Source organism: Sarcophilus harrisii, chromosome 3 (assembly GCF_902635505.1).
Source record: "Sarcophilus harrisii chromosome 3, mSarHar1.11, whole genome shotgun sequence".
Lineage (NCBI taxonomy): Eukaryota > Metazoa > Chordata > Mammalia > Dasyuromorphia > Dasyuridae > Sarcophilus > Sarcophilus harrisii.
Window position 1 is genome coordinate 167,478,143 of NC_045428.1, and position 17,538 is coordinate 167,495,680.

At 34.1% G+C, this 17,538-nt stretch overlaps 1 protein-coding gene across 2 annotated transcripts in view; it reads right to left on the reverse strand.

Annotated features, from left to right (window-relative positions):
* RASA3 (RAS p21 protein activator 3) overlaps positions 1-17,538 on the reverse strand; it is a 274,639-nt gene that overhangs the window by 27,796 nt on the left and 229,305 nt on the right. For both annotated transcript variants that reach the window (XM_031958761.1, XM_031958760.1), the window contains exons 11-18: positions 17,373-17,521; positions 15,784-15,898; positions 14,438-14,512; positions 11,221-11,344; positions 9,991-10,097; positions 7,761-7,838; positions 5,884-5,961; positions 4,453-4,526 (exon numbers count right to left, since the gene is read on the reverse strand). In XM_031958761.1, the coding sequence (XP_031814621.1) occupies positions 4,453-4,526; positions 5,884-5,961; positions 7,761-7,838; positions 9,991-10,097; positions 11,221-11,344; positions 14,438-14,512; positions 15,784-15,898; positions 17,373-17,521 (800 nt within the window). The remainder of the gene's footprint in view (positions 1-4,452; positions 4,527-5,883; positions 5,962-7,760; positions 7,839-9,990; positions 10,098-11,220; positions 11,345-14,437; positions 14,513-15,783; positions 15,899-17,372; positions 17,522-17,538) is intronic.

The window sequence follows — 17,538 nt, forward strand, 5'->3', positions numbered from 1 at the left end:
TTCAAATTCAGTCTCACATACTTAGTAGCTGTGTGACCCTGGACAAAGAGTACCGCTTCAGTTTCTTCATCTGTAAAATGTAAACAATAGCACCTACCTCACCAGAATTCAACAAGATAAAACATTCAAAGAAGTTCATGAATTTTTAGTGTTATTTAAACATCAGTTTTTTTTGTTTTTTGTTTTTTTTTTTTGTTCCTAAACTGTGTCATTAATTGGAGGGGGAAGAGAGAGTTAAAATTGGCTCTCCATAAAGCCTGTTAGAAATATTTACAGTTCTCATCCTGAGTCCTGAAAGAGGTAGAGTGTAAGTGAATTCTTCATGGAAAACCAAAAATAAAGGGGTGGACTGTAGTTGATAGGGCAGGGTAGTTTTTTTTTCTTCCTTCCGTCTTCCCTTTCTCCTTCTTTCTTCCTCCCACTTTTTTTCTATAAAAATATGGAGAATCCTACCAATCATGAAGCTTGGGTCACACAACAGAAAGTGAAGGAGTGGTGGAATTCATAAAAACTGCTTCTCTTTTCATATATCACAGCTTGACAAGGTAACAATGAAGTAAATCTCAGCCAGAATCTTTCCTAGTTGCAGAACTGAAGGAGACAGGCAATAATGGGGTTAAAACTACACCAGAATTTTTCTGGCATTTGCCCATCAAATATCCAAGGAGGGCTGCAGGCCTTCCTTGTCCCTACCCAAACTTTAGCATTCCACTCTTCAGGAAGTGTTTAGTTTCAAATAAAAAAGCAGCAAAAGGAAGACATTGTGTTACTTGGAAAATACCAGAAGCAAAGGGAAACAGAATAATTTCTTCTACCTGTGAGACATATTACAGGTTTAGCCCAAGGAGTTTGCTAATGGCATCTCAAGTATGTCAAGAGAACCACAATTTCCTTTGCCAAGTCCAGACAAAAACATTTGTGGCAGCTCTTATGGCACGTGACACGTGACAGACCACCACAAGTTAAAGCGACTTGCCAAGTGTCTCCTTACATCTTACCTGCATGAACTATTACTATCAACTGTTTATTGCTAGATTAAGAATCCTTTACCATAGCAGCCAATGGGTCAAATGAGAAAAGGCAGAAAAACAATCAGGCACAAGCAAAATGGAAGAAAGACTTAGAAAAACTAATTAGGAAAAACAAGATTGGGAATGGTGCTGTTATATAAAATGAAATATACATAAAAATTTATTTTTTAAAGAATACAAAAAATGTTGAATCACACTGGAGGATATGAGCTTTAGTAGGGAAGAATTCTTGCAAATATATCTTGATTTAAGCAAGTCCTAAATCTGAACATCCAGAGTCATAGAATGTTCTGAAAAGAATCCTAAGAGATCATTGGGTCCAAGCTTCCCATTTTGCAGATGAAGGTATTTCTCAAGGTAAACAGAGGGATTGCCTTACTGGAGGATCTTCTAATATGAGGACCTCCTCCAACAATAATATTCATTGTAGGGTTTCTTAACATACATACCTTCCCTAGTACCAAAAAAGCCCAATTATTGAGTAATGGCTAATCATACTATGATATTTGAATGCCATGGAATATTATTATGCCTCAAATAATGATAGATATGTGGCAGCTTTGCTTAAAATATGCTCCCAAAGACTGCTAAATAAAGTTTCCTCATGGTGTGACTGTGCCTGACATGGCATTTTTTACTTGTGCAGTTTACCAATTGTAAAAAGAAAGGAAGGATGTGTGGATGTTAACTCGGATAGGATGTGTTGTGTTAACTTTGATAGTAAGTTACTAAGATTGCCTGTTGTACTTGACAAGAGTTTGTCTTCCTTTTTTATTATCTTTTTTTTGTATTACTATAGTCATTGTATATATCATTTTATGCAAGCCTTCCTCCATTTCTCTGAATTTTTACTATTCATCATTCTTATTGTGTAGTGAAAGTCGAGTACATCCATAAACCTCAATTTGCATGCTGTACTGTACATAACTGTACATAAAGCAAGGCAGATCATTGATTGGAAATGAAAGCTCATAGTCCTGTCACCCCTGACTGTAAGCTTCATTGTTCATTATTCATTCAATAAATATTTATTGAGCATACACTAAGTCTCAAGACATTGTTCTAGTTGCTTTATTCATCAGTCATTTGAGTAACTTCCTAAAAATTTGTGTAGGCTCAAATTTAATATATTAGGATGACTGTATTTGTCTATGTGCATAACTTCTAGCTTGAGTCGATTCAAGTTTTTAAAGACATAAATTTCTAAGTCACACAACCTAAAACAAAGTTGAAATTCAAGTTATTTTTGTGACTATGTATATATATATATATAGTTTAGTCTCTTATCTATTAAGCCAAAACCACATTTAAGTAATTTTTAAGGCAGTATTGTCAGCACCTATTAACATTAAATAGACTCAAGAGAAAAGACTGGTCTTGAAAATGATCTATATGGGCTCCATGTTCAAGTTAGTTAGTGATGTCTCTGTATGACTAATATCACTGAGGAATATCCCCTGTTGAGTATAACAATGCAATTCAGACTGGAAGCCAGATTGTGGGCTCCAAGAAGGCCATTGTTGTTTACTCATTCTGAAAACCTGATGTGGGGATGAGAAAGATCCTGCAGTTCCTTAGGAAAAAATTCTGGGACATGGAAGCCAACTCCAAAGGCACATTCACAGATGTGGAATTTCCCAATTTGGCTTTTATGGAAAGGGGGAACAAAGGTCCCAACAATGCCCTCTCATGTCCTTGAAATCACCAAGCAACTAGCCTCATTTCCTTTCCCGATAAAGTTTCTAGATAGGAAGGCTGGAGAAGATTATAGACATGAGCATCAGAATTTCAATATGATCTTTGACATAAATTTTAATGAGACCTTTTTGGAAGGAGATAGAGAAATATGGTATAGTTAAAGCAATTCCTAGGTTTAAAGCAAAATAAAACTTGGATATCATCTAGTTCAACCCCATCACTTTACAAGTGCTCTAAACCTAGGATCATGTGATTTAATTACTCTGAATATACACTACATTAACACATAATGAAAACCTTCCACATGTTGGGAATTGATCATCATGAGTTATTGTGCTTTAAAATAATGGTGGCCAAAGTATTACATATTATATATATAAATAAAAATATATTTTATATTAAATTATATAAAAATAAAAACATGTTATATTTCTATGTATGTTAAAAATATATAACTACATATGTATATGTACACATATGTGTCATACCTTGTAACTAACTTGCTGGTGATGAAAAGACACAATTTAGCAGAGATAAATGTAAAATGTTACATTTTAGTTTTTTTAAAAAAATAGCTTCATAAGTCTGGGATGCAGAAACCCTAGCTTAATTGGCCAAATGAAAATCTGATGCTTGCTTGTCAGGAATACTGCAGGGGGCAGTTTTGTACTGGGTAGGGGGTGAAACTAGATGACCTTTAAGGCCCCTTCCAGGTCTCAGAATCTATTATTCTATAAAAATATATGCTTAACAAGCCTGAAATAATAGGAATGGCATTTAACATTTGGTTTAGAATCTGACTACTACTTAGTTTTTGAGAAAGTTAGGACTGAGGTTTGTCATTTAGAAAGTAAATGGATCAAACTAAATGATCTTTTAGCTCCCCTTTATCTCTAAATATATTTTTTGTATCTTGTACCTCTCTGGCAGTTTGATGAAGCTTATGGACTCTTTCTCAGAGTAATGTTTTTAAATGCATAAAATAAAATGAAATACATAAGATTATAAAGAAAATTATCTTAAAATACAGTTATCAGAATTTTTATCAGAATATTTTTTAAAACATTCATGAACTCCTATATACCACACCACTACTACCAACCACTGTTCAGAATGACTGACATCACATTTCTTTTCATGTGGAAGGCAGGTAAGGGCTTTTATCATATAAAAGATGTGGATTGAGTGTAAAAGAAAACTTTTATAATAACAGGGAACATATGGTTATAGAGAGATTATTGATAGTTTTGAGTTCTCTGGTAGTTCTTAAAATGACCTGTTGGACAAAATAGGTTTGGGAATTATATACAGATTTAAATTATTACTGTTAGCAATGAATCCCATCAACTGACAGTTGATTTTCCTACTTGGATTTGGTTAAAGGTTTAAAACAATGATCTCTATAAATCATTGTTTTGTGGTTCCAGATTTTTCCTTGGCTTGTGCAATATCTTGGACAACCTCCACACCAGAATCCTGGCTTTGGGCATTTCATGGTTTATTAATTAATTTTGCATTAACTGTGGCCAGGCAAATTGGATAGCTGTCATTTCTAGGCACAAAAGGAAAATAGTTCTTTTTTTTTTTTAAAGGAAAAATCAAAAGTGGAAATCAAGTAAAATAATATTAGGAAAAAACCAAAAGGACAAAGGCAAGTGACTCAGATTTCTTTCCTCCCTGTCCACATCTCAGAATTTCCACTTTGTAATAAACATAATCTTACCCTTCTTTAAGTAATATAGGTTGCTCTATACTCTTGTGGTCTCGTCTTCCAGAGGATGAAATCAGATCTAAGAACTTAAGAGGAAAAATGTCCAGATGGAAGGCAGGCAGGCAGGCAGGCAGGCAGGAAGAAGAAAAACATTGGTTTAGAATATTTATAATAATTAATTAAAAATCACCCAAAAGGAGAGATGAGAAACCTTTTTGCTTTCTCTCTGATAACACCTCTCATTTTTACTCTACATATCTTGTACATAGTTATTTGAAATCCTGTTTTTACCTCTCTTTGTATTCTCATTACACAGTGCAGCATTTAAAAAGATAATAACCTCCAGTTCTAAGGACACCTATTTTGAAGGAAGAGAAATAATATCCCAAATTCACAGCAAGGTATAAATTGCTAACAAAATGGAATAGGGGCTCTTTTTGAGCACCTACATTTTAAGAGGGGGACAAAAGGCTAAATATCTAATTGGGGAATTTAAGATCTTCAATTTACTTTAATCTAATTTAAGATATCTATCTAATTGGGCAATTAAGATAATTAGGAAATGTAATCCTATAAGTGTTCTATGAATTACTTTTGGAGAGCTGGGGTTTTCCTGAGCCCCTGGAATCAAAATATCTTGCCTGTTAAAAAAGTTTTCTTCTTCAGTGACTTTCTCAATTCCTTAAAACAAGCTTCCTAAACCTTTAATTTCCCCTGGGATTCTGACTGTTTGTAAGGATAAGCATACCTATCGCTGTAGTTGAGCCTCAACCCACAATTAGGTTTGTGTTTGTTTTTAGAAGGGGAGAGAGAAATAGTTGAAATTGTTTTTAATCAAAAGCTGAACTTGAAAGAATTTTAAAATCTGTTATTTTAAAAAGCTTTATTTTAGGCCTACATCTTTTGAGCATATAATCATTATTTAATTCTAGAATTTTATATTTTATTATATTGTCTTTTATGCTAGAATCATTAAGTTCCGGTTTTATTTTTTTTATCAAGGTCTTAAAATAAAGCATATAAATTCCCATTTTCCTAAATATACCTGGAATTTATGATCAAGCACATAATGAATTTCTGTAAGCATTCCATGTATATATGGTGGGGGGGGGGCAGGGGGAGAGACTATTCCTTGTTCCAGCTCTCCACTCTTTCTACTTCTTGCTTTTGTCAAATTGATACTAGCATCTCTCTTGGAAAGAGCATGACAATCCACTGTCCTATGGCTTTAGTCACAATTACTATGACTCTCTGGACTAAAACTTCTGTTATAATTACCATTCCCTTATGCATGTTGTACCCTCTAATTAAAATAAGGACAAAGACTCTTACAATTTTGCATTTACATTTCTCCTTCCTCCCTGTGTGTGTGTGTGTGTGTGTGTGCAATTAAAATGTACAAATGACTAGATAACCATTGAATGATTATTTTTATTTACTTACATTTTTTACTGCATCGGCATATTTCTGCTCATTGAAGAAATCATAGAATGTAGCCATGTAAGACTCTTTAAAACTGGCCTGTAACAAAAGATTTTAACTGTAGTATGGGTCTTGAGTTACCTCCCCTCCCCGCCAAATCTATTGAATAATCGGAAGACCCCAACAATATTCAACTGAATATTATGGCAATTTAGAAATTTTAAAAAAAGAGAAGAGAAAAGGAGATATTCTATATCTCATTTTAAAAAATCAATGAGTAAATAGTTAACTGTCATTATGTGAGTTTTAGTGGTAGAATTGGATATTGTATTAATTTGTATTTAATAATCATATAATTGTATACATTTGTATATTCATCAAATTTGTATAAATTTAAACCTATTTTTAACAGTTCTGGAAGAAATAAACACTTGGAGAAATCCTATGATGAATCCTTTAGTAAAACTTTAATTGTAAAAAATCCATTAATTAATTTTTAAATTATGGATTTTCATAATAAGTTCTTAAAATTGGAAATATTCCTCTACTACCTAAAAACTACAATAATTAAAAGTGCTGGTTTCAAAAATAAATACTTCTAGAGCTCTAATTTAATGTAAATTTTAAAAAGATACATTATTTTTTAAAGAAGAAACTATATGAAGTCCTGTGGAGGTATTGGATTCAGGCATAGAACCCTTCTCTTTTTCTAAACCAATAAAATTTGGATAAGATAAGTGGAGAATGTAACAAGTCATTGCTTATAAGGCCATTTGCTTAAAAAAAATTACTACCACCCCCCAAAAAAACCCCTGTTTTCTATCTCACTTTTACTGAAAAGTACTAAAAGGACTTGCCATTAAATGATAGCTAGTTAAGTCCTGTGATTTAATAAGCTTAGTTTCATTTAGAGCACAACCATTGGATAAAATGCCCTTCCTAAAATAATAATAGAGCAAATGAGAGCAAGGGATCATAAAATGGAGTCTATTAACATTCAGAAATGAACCTGATATAAAAGTTGTTTGTTGAACTAGATATAACAAGGATTTGACTCATGCTTTTTGGAAAAGTGAGGATAGAGTAGACTGAGATGCCATTCACCCACTTTCAGCCTCTGGTTATTTTTAACAAAGTCTATCTCTACCTATGTATCCCAATTTTTTTAAATTGTTGTTGCTATTTGAAAATTAAGAATGGATGTTCCCCAAATACCACCAGTCATATAGCTATTTCTGGTATGAGATTGACAATGAAGGCCTAGGGCAAAATAATAAAGAAGCAAGTAGCATTTTGCCTCCTCACCTCCATCAGAATAAAATCCTATCCACATGTGCACACAATGTTTTTTTTAATGTTGGTAAATCTAGATTAAAATGAATTTTAAGGGAAGTTTTACAGAAGAGTTCAAAAAAAGAATAACCATTTCAAAGGCATGCATAGAAGAGGCAGAAAATACTACTCTCCTTTCCTTGATCTCAGTGTGGGTTAATGGGCCTATTAAATTTATAATGGTTCAACATTTAATGTAAAATTATCTCTTCTCTTTCTTCCCTCCTCCTTGCCCTAGCCAAGCAACAAGGCATTTCCCAGAGCCTGGACCAGGGTATTCTCTCCAATAGACATGACATCTAGGGACAGTTCTAAGTAGAAATAAAGTTGAAATATATGTAGCAATAAGTTTTAAATTCTGCCTATTTTTTCCCCCTCTGCCATGAGGAACAAAGAAAGCTAGAAAATCAGTTAAGTCTGGCTATATTCCAAATTTACAAATACAAACTAGAAAGAAGTAATTGGTGCTCATTACATTAACAAAGTAGTTAAATGTCAATTGATTGTTTTATTTTTAAAAAGCAAAGTACTTCTAACAAAGTAGGGGGATAAAGGATGAGACTTACAGATTTAGATTTGGATAAACTGCCCAGCGTCTGTATAGTCTTGGAGATAAGTGTTAAGGTTCTAGAAGTCTGTGGGTCCTATCAAAGGTAAGAAAACAGAAACATTATACTTTGATCCAAATTTAATACAAAGTGTACAGTATTCATGGCAACAGTATAGTTCCACTACTTTCTGGCAAATAGTGGAAGGAAAAATGGAAGCAGTTTGTCAGATTTTATATTCTTGGAGTCAAGATCACCACAGATGGTAACTGTAGCCATGAAATTAAGAGGCTTGCTCCTTGGAAGAAAAGCTATGGCAAATCTGGAAAGCATACTAAAAAGCAGAGACGTCATCTTGCTGACAAAGGTTTTTCCAATAATAATGTATACCTTTGAAAGTTGAACTACAAGGAAAGTTGAGCTCCACAGAATCTCTTGAACAGCAAGGAGATCAAATCAGTCAATACTTAAATACTTGATCAAATCAAACAATGCTTAAATTAATTACTTCAAGCTATTCACTGAAAGGTCAAAACTGAAGCTGAAATGTAAATACTTTGGCTTCATAAAGACAGGACTCATTGGAAAAGACTGATGCTGGGAAAGATTGAAGACAAAAAGAAAAGGGGATATCAGAGGATGGATAGTGACATGGAAAGAATAAACATGAACCTGGCCAGACATAGTAGAATATAGAAGGGTTTGGTGTGCTATGGTCCATGGAGTCATGAAGAGTTATACACAACTCAACAACTGAACAACAACTACTCCCACCACCACAAAAATAACTATATTTATCCCTTCCATATTGCAGAGATTAGGGGTGTGGTGCCCCTGTACTCTGGAAAATCCAAATGAAATTTTTTTATTGTCCCTTCGAATCAGAGAAGAAGACTAAATTATTATGATGTTAAAAGATCAAATATGTTGATCAAATACACATATTTTATGCATTTCTAAATTTTAAACTTTTTCTGTGTTCTTTACCAGCCTTAATATATTGTCTGTGACTTCCTCAAAACTCTCCCAAAATTCCCATTTAATTTCTTACGTCAACCCATGATATATCAAAACCATGATAGGGAAAGTTGTGATGTGGAGGGGATAACTGCAGTTAAAACTGCAGCCCTAGAGAAGAGAATCTTGTCAAAATTTGTATAAACTGAGTCAAGAAATCACATGATTAAATATTTAAACAGTACAAAAACACATGGTTTACAAATAAACACACAAATACCCAAATATATAATGTATATCTTGTGTGGACACAAGCAAGGCATCCTGGTGGACTGGAAACAAAGCTAGTCTGAAGAGTCAAGAAATTCTAGATTCAAGGCCCCACCCTATACATACTGGCTGATTCAGCTTAATTCATTCATCTAGACAACTATCTTATGCAATTTAAGTTGTATAAATAATTACAGATCTTCCTTGGTAGAGAGGTCTTCCCTTCTGGGAAACTGAATCATAAGTCAGAACATGGGAAAAAAAATATATAAACAATATAAATGAAACCGTCATGTTGCTATATTTAGCACCAGAATATTGTAAATCAATTCTGACACTCGTGTGAGTAGGACATTCACTATTTTCCAAAGGAAATATATATAAAGGGCTTCTTCCAAGTTACAGGATCCAACTGGGTGCCAAGCAAGCACCTACTTATCTCTCCAAATGATGGTCTGTTATTTCAGTTTTTCAAATGGCTTTGTAAGTTTAATGTGAAAGGAGTTCTATATGTAACAGCATGTTCCATAAGGACAGGGAAGACATATTTCTCTTTTTTTTTTCCTTGCCAGAATGTAACTTGTTAAATAAATGGCTAAGTTGCTAGTGGGGAAAATAAAAATTTCTCCCTTGGAAAAATCCCCATGGTGACAGGGAGTAAACTCCAGTTTCTTATTTCTATGTCACGCTGCTAAGCCACCAAGAACTTTTAAATCTGTCATTAATCACTGCCAAAGTATACCACCATCCAACCTTGGTGAAAGCTTAAATCAAAGGGCAAATAAGTTCCACGGTGCAATCTATCTTTAGTCAGGCATTAAATAGCAGGTATTTGCTATATTCATAATTCATTCTTAATAGGCTGATCCTTGACTCCTGCAAAAGGTCATTTTTACATTTCAATCTTTTACCTGCTAACATAGGACACAGAGAACTTAGCAGGGAGCTCAACCTCATCTGTGTTACAGAAAAGGTCTGACATGACAAGGAAGGGAGAAAAAAATCCCCCCAATAAACATACCGTATGATGAGGGGTGAGCTGAAAAAGATTTGGTGAAAGGATGGCAGGAGCAAAGAATCTCAGGAAAATAAAGCTGCTCACAGCAGTATATCTCACATCCAGGTCACCTGTAACCAAGAAAAGTCATTTCATCCTAGACTCTGGAAGATAACAGGAATTGAAGGAACTTTGTTACTTAGTGGACCAAATAGTTTGGATATGGTGAGGCTCTGACTTAAGCATGATCTTAAAATAAGAAGTTCTCACTGGAGAAAGCATCATCTTTTGGATGCAGCATCAGGAATGCAAGAAGTGTGCCACTAATGCATAAATACTACAAAGCCATTTAGGAGGAGAAATAACCACTTGCCCTTGGAAGCTAGAATTTGGATTCCTAGAATATGTAAGGCAAATTATCTTTTCAACAGCCCTGGAAGGCTTCTCTTTAGATAGATTAGGTCCATTTCACTTAATAAACCTAAGCTTTCACTGTGGAAGGGATGCCTCTCTTGGACTAAAGGAGAAATTTGGGTAGAGGAAGATGAAAGATGACCTATTTAATATTGTACAGTATGGCAAGACCAAGATAAATCAGTTTTCCAAGCATTGTAATTGGACCAGTCAGAAATCTTTCTCCCCTCCTTCCTCCCCCCTTTCACTCTGGCTATTACAAAAGGGTGAAATGATACACATTTCCAGAATGCCCATTTCACTGTTTTTGGAAAGTCAGTGATCTATAGAGATCTACTTCAATGGAAGGGTGTACAGTGCAAACACAATGCCTCTAATTGATAGCAAGAAGAGGCTGTTAAGGAAATTCCAAGTGGGAACACTAAAAGAAGCAATTTATCTGAACTGGAAGGTAGCCAAGAGACAGAATAGGTTCCAACCCTATGAGGAAAGTGCCAGGAATTCTTTAATGGTCCCAGGGAATTGTTTTTTTTTAAAGTACATCCAAAAAAAGAAAACAGGAGAGATACCTAGGGAAACAGTAGGCAAGAGAATAAATTGCCCTCACCCACTTCCCTGCAAAATTAAAAAGGCAAACAAACTATCAACCCGCCTATCATATCATGGCTAGTCTAGTTGTTTAATTTTGAAACAATTTCTCTATTTTCTTTTGGGATTAACTTTTTAAAAAGTCACCATTAATTATAGTTGGGAGACATTGCAAATAGAAAGGTAATTACCAAAGGTGGGAATGTAATTATTTTTAACTAGGCTAACTATTAATGGATATAGGAAACTCACCTTGAAATCGTTTGGCAGCTGATTCTCTCAGTGAAAAGAAAATATCACACATGACGGTTGGGCAGCTTACCCCAGATTTTGTAATAACATTAAAGATGCGATCAACATACTGCCTCAGGTTTTCCTGCAACATATTTAAAATTGATCCAAATATTTTACTGTCATGTATCAAATATTGTTTCATAGATTTAGAACAGAAATCGACCTTAATGAACATCTCTTTTTTCATCCTCACCATTTTTTCAGTAGTATGTAGGCTTCCTGAGGACAGGAATTATTTTGATTTTGCTTTTCTATCCTTAGAACTTAGAATATTTTGTCTTATACCAATGCTTTTTGAACTAAATTGTTCAATCTAGGAAACTGTGATCTGTAGAAATTACTTGTGAACAACAAAAAATGATACAACTAGTAGGTAGCCAAGCCAGGAATAAAACTAATATTATTTGACTCTAAATTTGGTGCTTTCCCCACCTTGCTACCCAGCTAGATGGCATAGTGGATAGAGTACTGGATCTGAAATCAGAAGACTCAAGTTCAAGTCAAATCTATGATACTTAGTCTTATCTAAGACACTAGGCACTTATCTGCTGCTTGCAATGGTTTTCTTATCTGTGAAACGGGTATAATAACAGCATCTACCTCAGAGGGGTATTATAAAGGTAAAATGATTCACAAGATGTTTTGAAAACCTTAAAGCTTGAAATGAATTCTAGGTATTATTATTATTATTATTACCCAAATAATATTATTCACATTTCTCAAATAGAGGCTATAAAAACTGTAAAGGTAAGTGATCCACTTACCCATAGTACAGCCACATTGAGCTTGGGTAGGGAGTAGTACAAACCCTTCTGAGTCAAAGCCCAGAATCCCAGCTAATATGGATTGAAAGCTAGAAAATAAAAAGCAAATGAAGGGAGTAGAGGAAGTCCACTGCATCTATTCAGAGATAGCACTCCTTAAGTAGATAGGATGTTTGTAGCCACAGAAGCCTCTTGTTATGAAATGCCAAGTTTTAAAACGTTGGAGTTTTGGTTCCTCCAACTTAAACTGGTATAGTGCTTATTCTCTGATTAAAAAAAAGTACAAAATAGCATCAGTGTACTTCCTAGTCATGACCTCAAAACCTGTATCAGAAAATCAGCCTTCTACTCTCTGAATGCACATACAAATTAAGAAGGCAAATAGAATTATATGATAACAATTATTATTCACTGAAGAATATATGAGGGGAAAAGATACACTCTTTCTCCCCCCCGTAAGAATAATCATCTATGTTAAAAATCAAATGTATCATTAGTTCAGGAGTTAGGAAACTTGGTTGCTAAGACCTGCGTCTGGTACTATGTGCTCCAGAAAGAATTACTTTTTCTGTCCTTCAGGTTCCTCATCTGCAAGATGAGAAATAATAGGAATGTGCCTACCATTCTTGCAGAAATGTTGTGACAATGAATTGGGAAAGAGGTATGATATAGTTGAAGGTTGTTTTTTTTTTTTAATCATTACTATATGAGAAAGGAATGATACCTATGAATGGAAAGGGAAGTTCAGCCCCTTAAGGAATGGATTCATCATTGGAAGCTTTTATGAAGAGGAATTTATAATGATCCATCCAGGTACTAGGCATAATAGGTACTAGGAATAATAATGATGATGATAATGGTGACAGAACTTAAGAACTAATAATGAAAATAGAGCTGAGAATTTAAGTCATAGGTATAGGCAGAACAAAGGATTAAGATAAAAGATGAAAACATGAAAAGTGAGCAAAAAACCAGTAAGGGACAAGAACAAATAGAGGTAGAGCCCTTTAAAAGCAAGGTGAATGGGACAGCTAGATGATGCAGTGGATAGAGCACAGGCCCTGAAGGCAGAAGGACCTGAGATCAAATTTGGTCTCAGACACTTAACACTTCCTAACTTTGTGTGGCCCTAGGAAAGTCATTTAACTCCAAGTGCCTCAGCAAAAAAAAAAAAAAAAAAAAAAAAAAAAAAAAAAAAAAAAAAAAAAAAAAAAAAAAAAAAAAAAAAAAAAAAAAGCAAGGTGAATTAAGGGTGAATTCCCTTTAAATTCAAACAAAAAAATTAAATTTAGAAAAGAAAAAGGAAAATAAAGCTTAAGTCCTAAGAGTTTAAGATAAAGGGTTAGAATAGTTTAATTGAAATTAGACAAAAGAAAATATGATAGAATCATAAATCAAAAACTAAACAGATATTTTAGAGGTCATCTATCCAAACTTTTCATTTTACAAATGAGGATGCTGAGGCCCAGGGACATTAAGCAATCAATCAATCAATCAATCAATAAGCATTCTTTAAGTGTTTACTATAGTCTAGGTATCATGCTAATCATACTGGGTATTAATAAAAAAGATAAAACATAAAATATAAGTTTAAAAAATAAAATAAACAAAAATTATTAAAATTAAAAAGATAAGAAAAATAAAAATAAAGAAGAAGCTTCTAATCTACTGTGGAAAACAACATGTAAATATATGTCTATACATAGCAGGTCATACAGGTAGTAAGATTGGGTGGGTGGGATTTGTGTCCACATCTTTTGGCTTCAGAACCCATCACTCTATCCACTATATTATGATGCTTCCCCAAAGGAAGAAAGGAAGGGAAAGAGAAAGAGAGGAAGAGAAAAGAAAAAGGAACAAATTCTGTGAAACAGGGAAAAGAGCATCTGTTTTGAATAATTTCATTTGTGAAGGCTTAACAAAAAAAAGGGAGAGGGCAAATTATACAGGTTTAAAAGGTATGGTGATGTAAATGAATTGGAAATCCTCTAACTGTTTAGAAGTTAAGAATAATAAAAGAGATTCTAAAAGGAAGATTACTGGTATTATCAAGAAGAATTGATATTAGTGAATCAATAATCAAATGAGAAGAAAGAAGATAATGAGGAAATGATAAAAGGAAGCATTTCTGGAATAGGAAAATTTATACAAGAAAAAAATAGAGGCAATTAAACAAAACTTGGCTAGAAGAAAAATCTTTCAATTTGCATCCTCCCAAAATAACCAGTTCTCCAGCAGTGATTATCCCTTAGCAACATGACTTGGAACCATTCTCTACTCAGACTTACCATGCATAGTAAAACAAGAGGCCATAAATTGTCCGAAGACCAGAAAAATAATAACCAAGAGATTTGATTTTCAATTATAAAATGTGTGTGTAAAATAAAAAAGTAAAGGGAATAATGTCTTACCATATTGTTTTCCAGGTTTTCTCCATCTTTTAACTTTACTGGATCAATTTCACAAGGTTTGTGGACTTGGCATATCTGGAAAGAACATTTGCACTAATGACTCCATAAAGTGGATATCAAATATACAGAAAGAGAGTAAGCTTCATAGATACCCAGTACTATGGAAATACATGCGAATGATCATGTCACATCATTCCGTTGGCCATTCTACTTATTCCAAAGAAAGATTTAAGCAAGTACAATTAGCGCTTTTCCAGGGATTTGACATGCTTGCCTACAAATAGCCAGATTCACAGGCTAACAGGTTGAAACGAATTTTTGCACCTCTAGTCTCTCCCATCCGCAATCTATCCTGCTTTAAACTACAACATTTTTATGTAATAGCTGATGGGTGGCTAAGCTTTGTGAAATGTGGATAACAATTTCTGTTTTATAGCTATATTCCGTTTTTAAATGATTTTTTTACTCAATTGCTCAAGGCAGAATATGACTTAATATGCTACTATTTCATGTGCAAAAGGATAATTTGGCAAAAATCACTCAAGGGGGAAATACTTCTTGACAAGTTATCACAGTTAACAGTTTAGGGTAGGAAAGTGCTGATTCACTTGGAAAGGAAATACAAGATCTAAATTTGTCACTCAATTACTACCCTGGGAAGAGAACAATGGCATTGTACTGGGGAGATAATAAAAAGTCACCACATGAAACAGCTGCAAAAGATATCTAGCAATAGCCATATTGCTTTAAGAATGCAGAATGAGTGGGAGTCCTTGTTGATGACAATGAGATTTTTAGTATTAGCTTATTCTATCGGAGGTCAAATGTTTGTTTAAAGTAAATTTTCCCAAACATGGAAAAGGTGGCATGAATTTTTGTCAAACTCTAGGGAAACTTCCTCTTCATGAACAAAAGTCCAGCTCTGCCACTATAAATGCAAGGTTAAATAGTGTTTATTAAGTGCCAATTGTATATAGCGCCGTGTACTACGTAATGAAAATATAAGGATTTTTAAAGGATTCCTGGAAAGAATTTACAATCATCTAGATAGGGTAGAATATGTCTATAGTACAAGCTAGGGAGTAACTCAGAAGGAGTGGGAGGACAGGAAAGATCCAAACAAAGTAGTCTGGGAAGATTGGGGGAAGAAAGAAAAATTTTAATTAGGGAGATTAAGGAAGGTTTAATGAAGTAAGAAGTGGCACCTGAGCTGAATATTAGAAGAAAAGCAGGATTTTAATGTCTATCTGAATTTTCAAGCAAATCCTTACTTTCCATTTAGAGACGCTAAAATGACAAAAATCAAATACCTGTTCTCCAAAGATTTTTCAGGCTAATGTCCTTACCTCCTCTATAATGGGCTTTAATGTAACTTGAAGATAATGCATCCCTGCCAGCTTCATTGTCTCATCGATACACTTGGATGTTAAAGAATTTCCTCTGAAAATGGTATTTGGGTCTCTGGAAAAGAATAAATTTCTGTAATTTTGGCTCTTGAAAAAAAAAAAAGAATTTTTTTTTTTTTAAATTGCCATCATAGGAGCTTAAGATTGGGTTGTGAACACACCTCTATCTGACAAAGGACTGCTGAGAAAATCCTTAATAGTGGTGAATATAATTTCAGATCTTTAATAGACATTTTAAACATTTGTTGATGCAACTGTTAGGTATTTTAAACTTCCTCTAAATCTTTTTTTCCTATGTTAAAAATTCATACTTTTTTTCAGATCATGAAGGAGACAATGATTTTGGCTACTGTCCACCTATCAATTTTTTTGTGAACTTTGTATTGCCAAAAGAGAAAAAAAATCTTTAAAAAATAAGCAATGGATTAATGATTCTGGGACTGAAAACCTTTGGTTGATAGAAGAGGCACTGCAAAATCCTATACAAAATAAACTGCTCAGTGCCAGCTTTAGTAAATAGGGAATCCTCTAGAACAGTCTGTGGCAGCAAAGCTATGTATTCTCATGAGTAAAGTAGTCATTGCCTTCTAGCTGCCAATCATACCTACTGCAGAGTTCAGTATCCAGAATACTAATTTGCCCTGAAGGTGATTTCTACCAATTTTCAGCTCCATTTGCACAGATTTCTTAACAGCTATATCTAAATATTGTTCTTTGGCTACTACAATCTTTAGACTGATTAAAAAATACAACAAAAGGGGAACAGGTGAGAGTGAGCTAAACTCAGACTTCTAATGAAATCAGTTCCCAAGATAAGATACATAGATATCTTAGTTCACTCATCTAATAGCTTCCTGGATAAAAAAAAAAATGGACAGTAAAAAAATAAACAAAAAACCCCACCTTAGTATGTGATTATAACAGGAAAAAGTCTACACTTTGTGTTTGGTTGTTTTGCTTTGTTTTGTTTTTCATGTCAGCCATCCTAGCTTTTGTTTCTTCTGTCAAGCATAAAATAAACTAGCTGTGTGACTCTGGATTACCTCTTGTTCTCCAGTTTCTTCAGCTACTAGATGAGGGAACTGGACTAAAAGACCATAGTTTCCTCCCTCTAAATCTTATAAATATTTATGATTATTTTATAATCATTCAATTACCTAAGCCTAGGAAAGTCTGCATTTTTACATTTTTTTTCCTCTAAACTATGATTGTTCATATCTATTAATTTCTGAAAACCATGAAAAGTAATCAGGATCTGGAATGAGGAAATCTGATGTGAATTCCATCTCTGACACATAGTAATTGTGGGATTGAGGGCCAGGTCTTTTAACTCTGTAAGTCTTAGTTTTCTCATCTATAAAATGGGAGTGCCATGGCACTTACCTCACTAACATGATTTTGAGGGAAATAAAGTTCTTTATAACCCTTAGAGCCACAGTTAAATAAACTATCCTTTTTCAATTCTGGAATTTGGGGGATTGTTTTATTTCCCCCCCATTTGTACAAGGGAGTGGCTATTTGATACTCACTGAGTCCTCTTCACTTCAGCATTGGCAATGGCACTGATGAAAGGCACAATTTTGCCATAGTGTAAGAAGAGGCGCACAAGTGGGATTGCTGCTTCGTGTTTTTCTCTACATACTTCTCCCAAAATGTGGGCTGCAGAAGCAGACACAGGCTGGCAAAGAAGAGAGA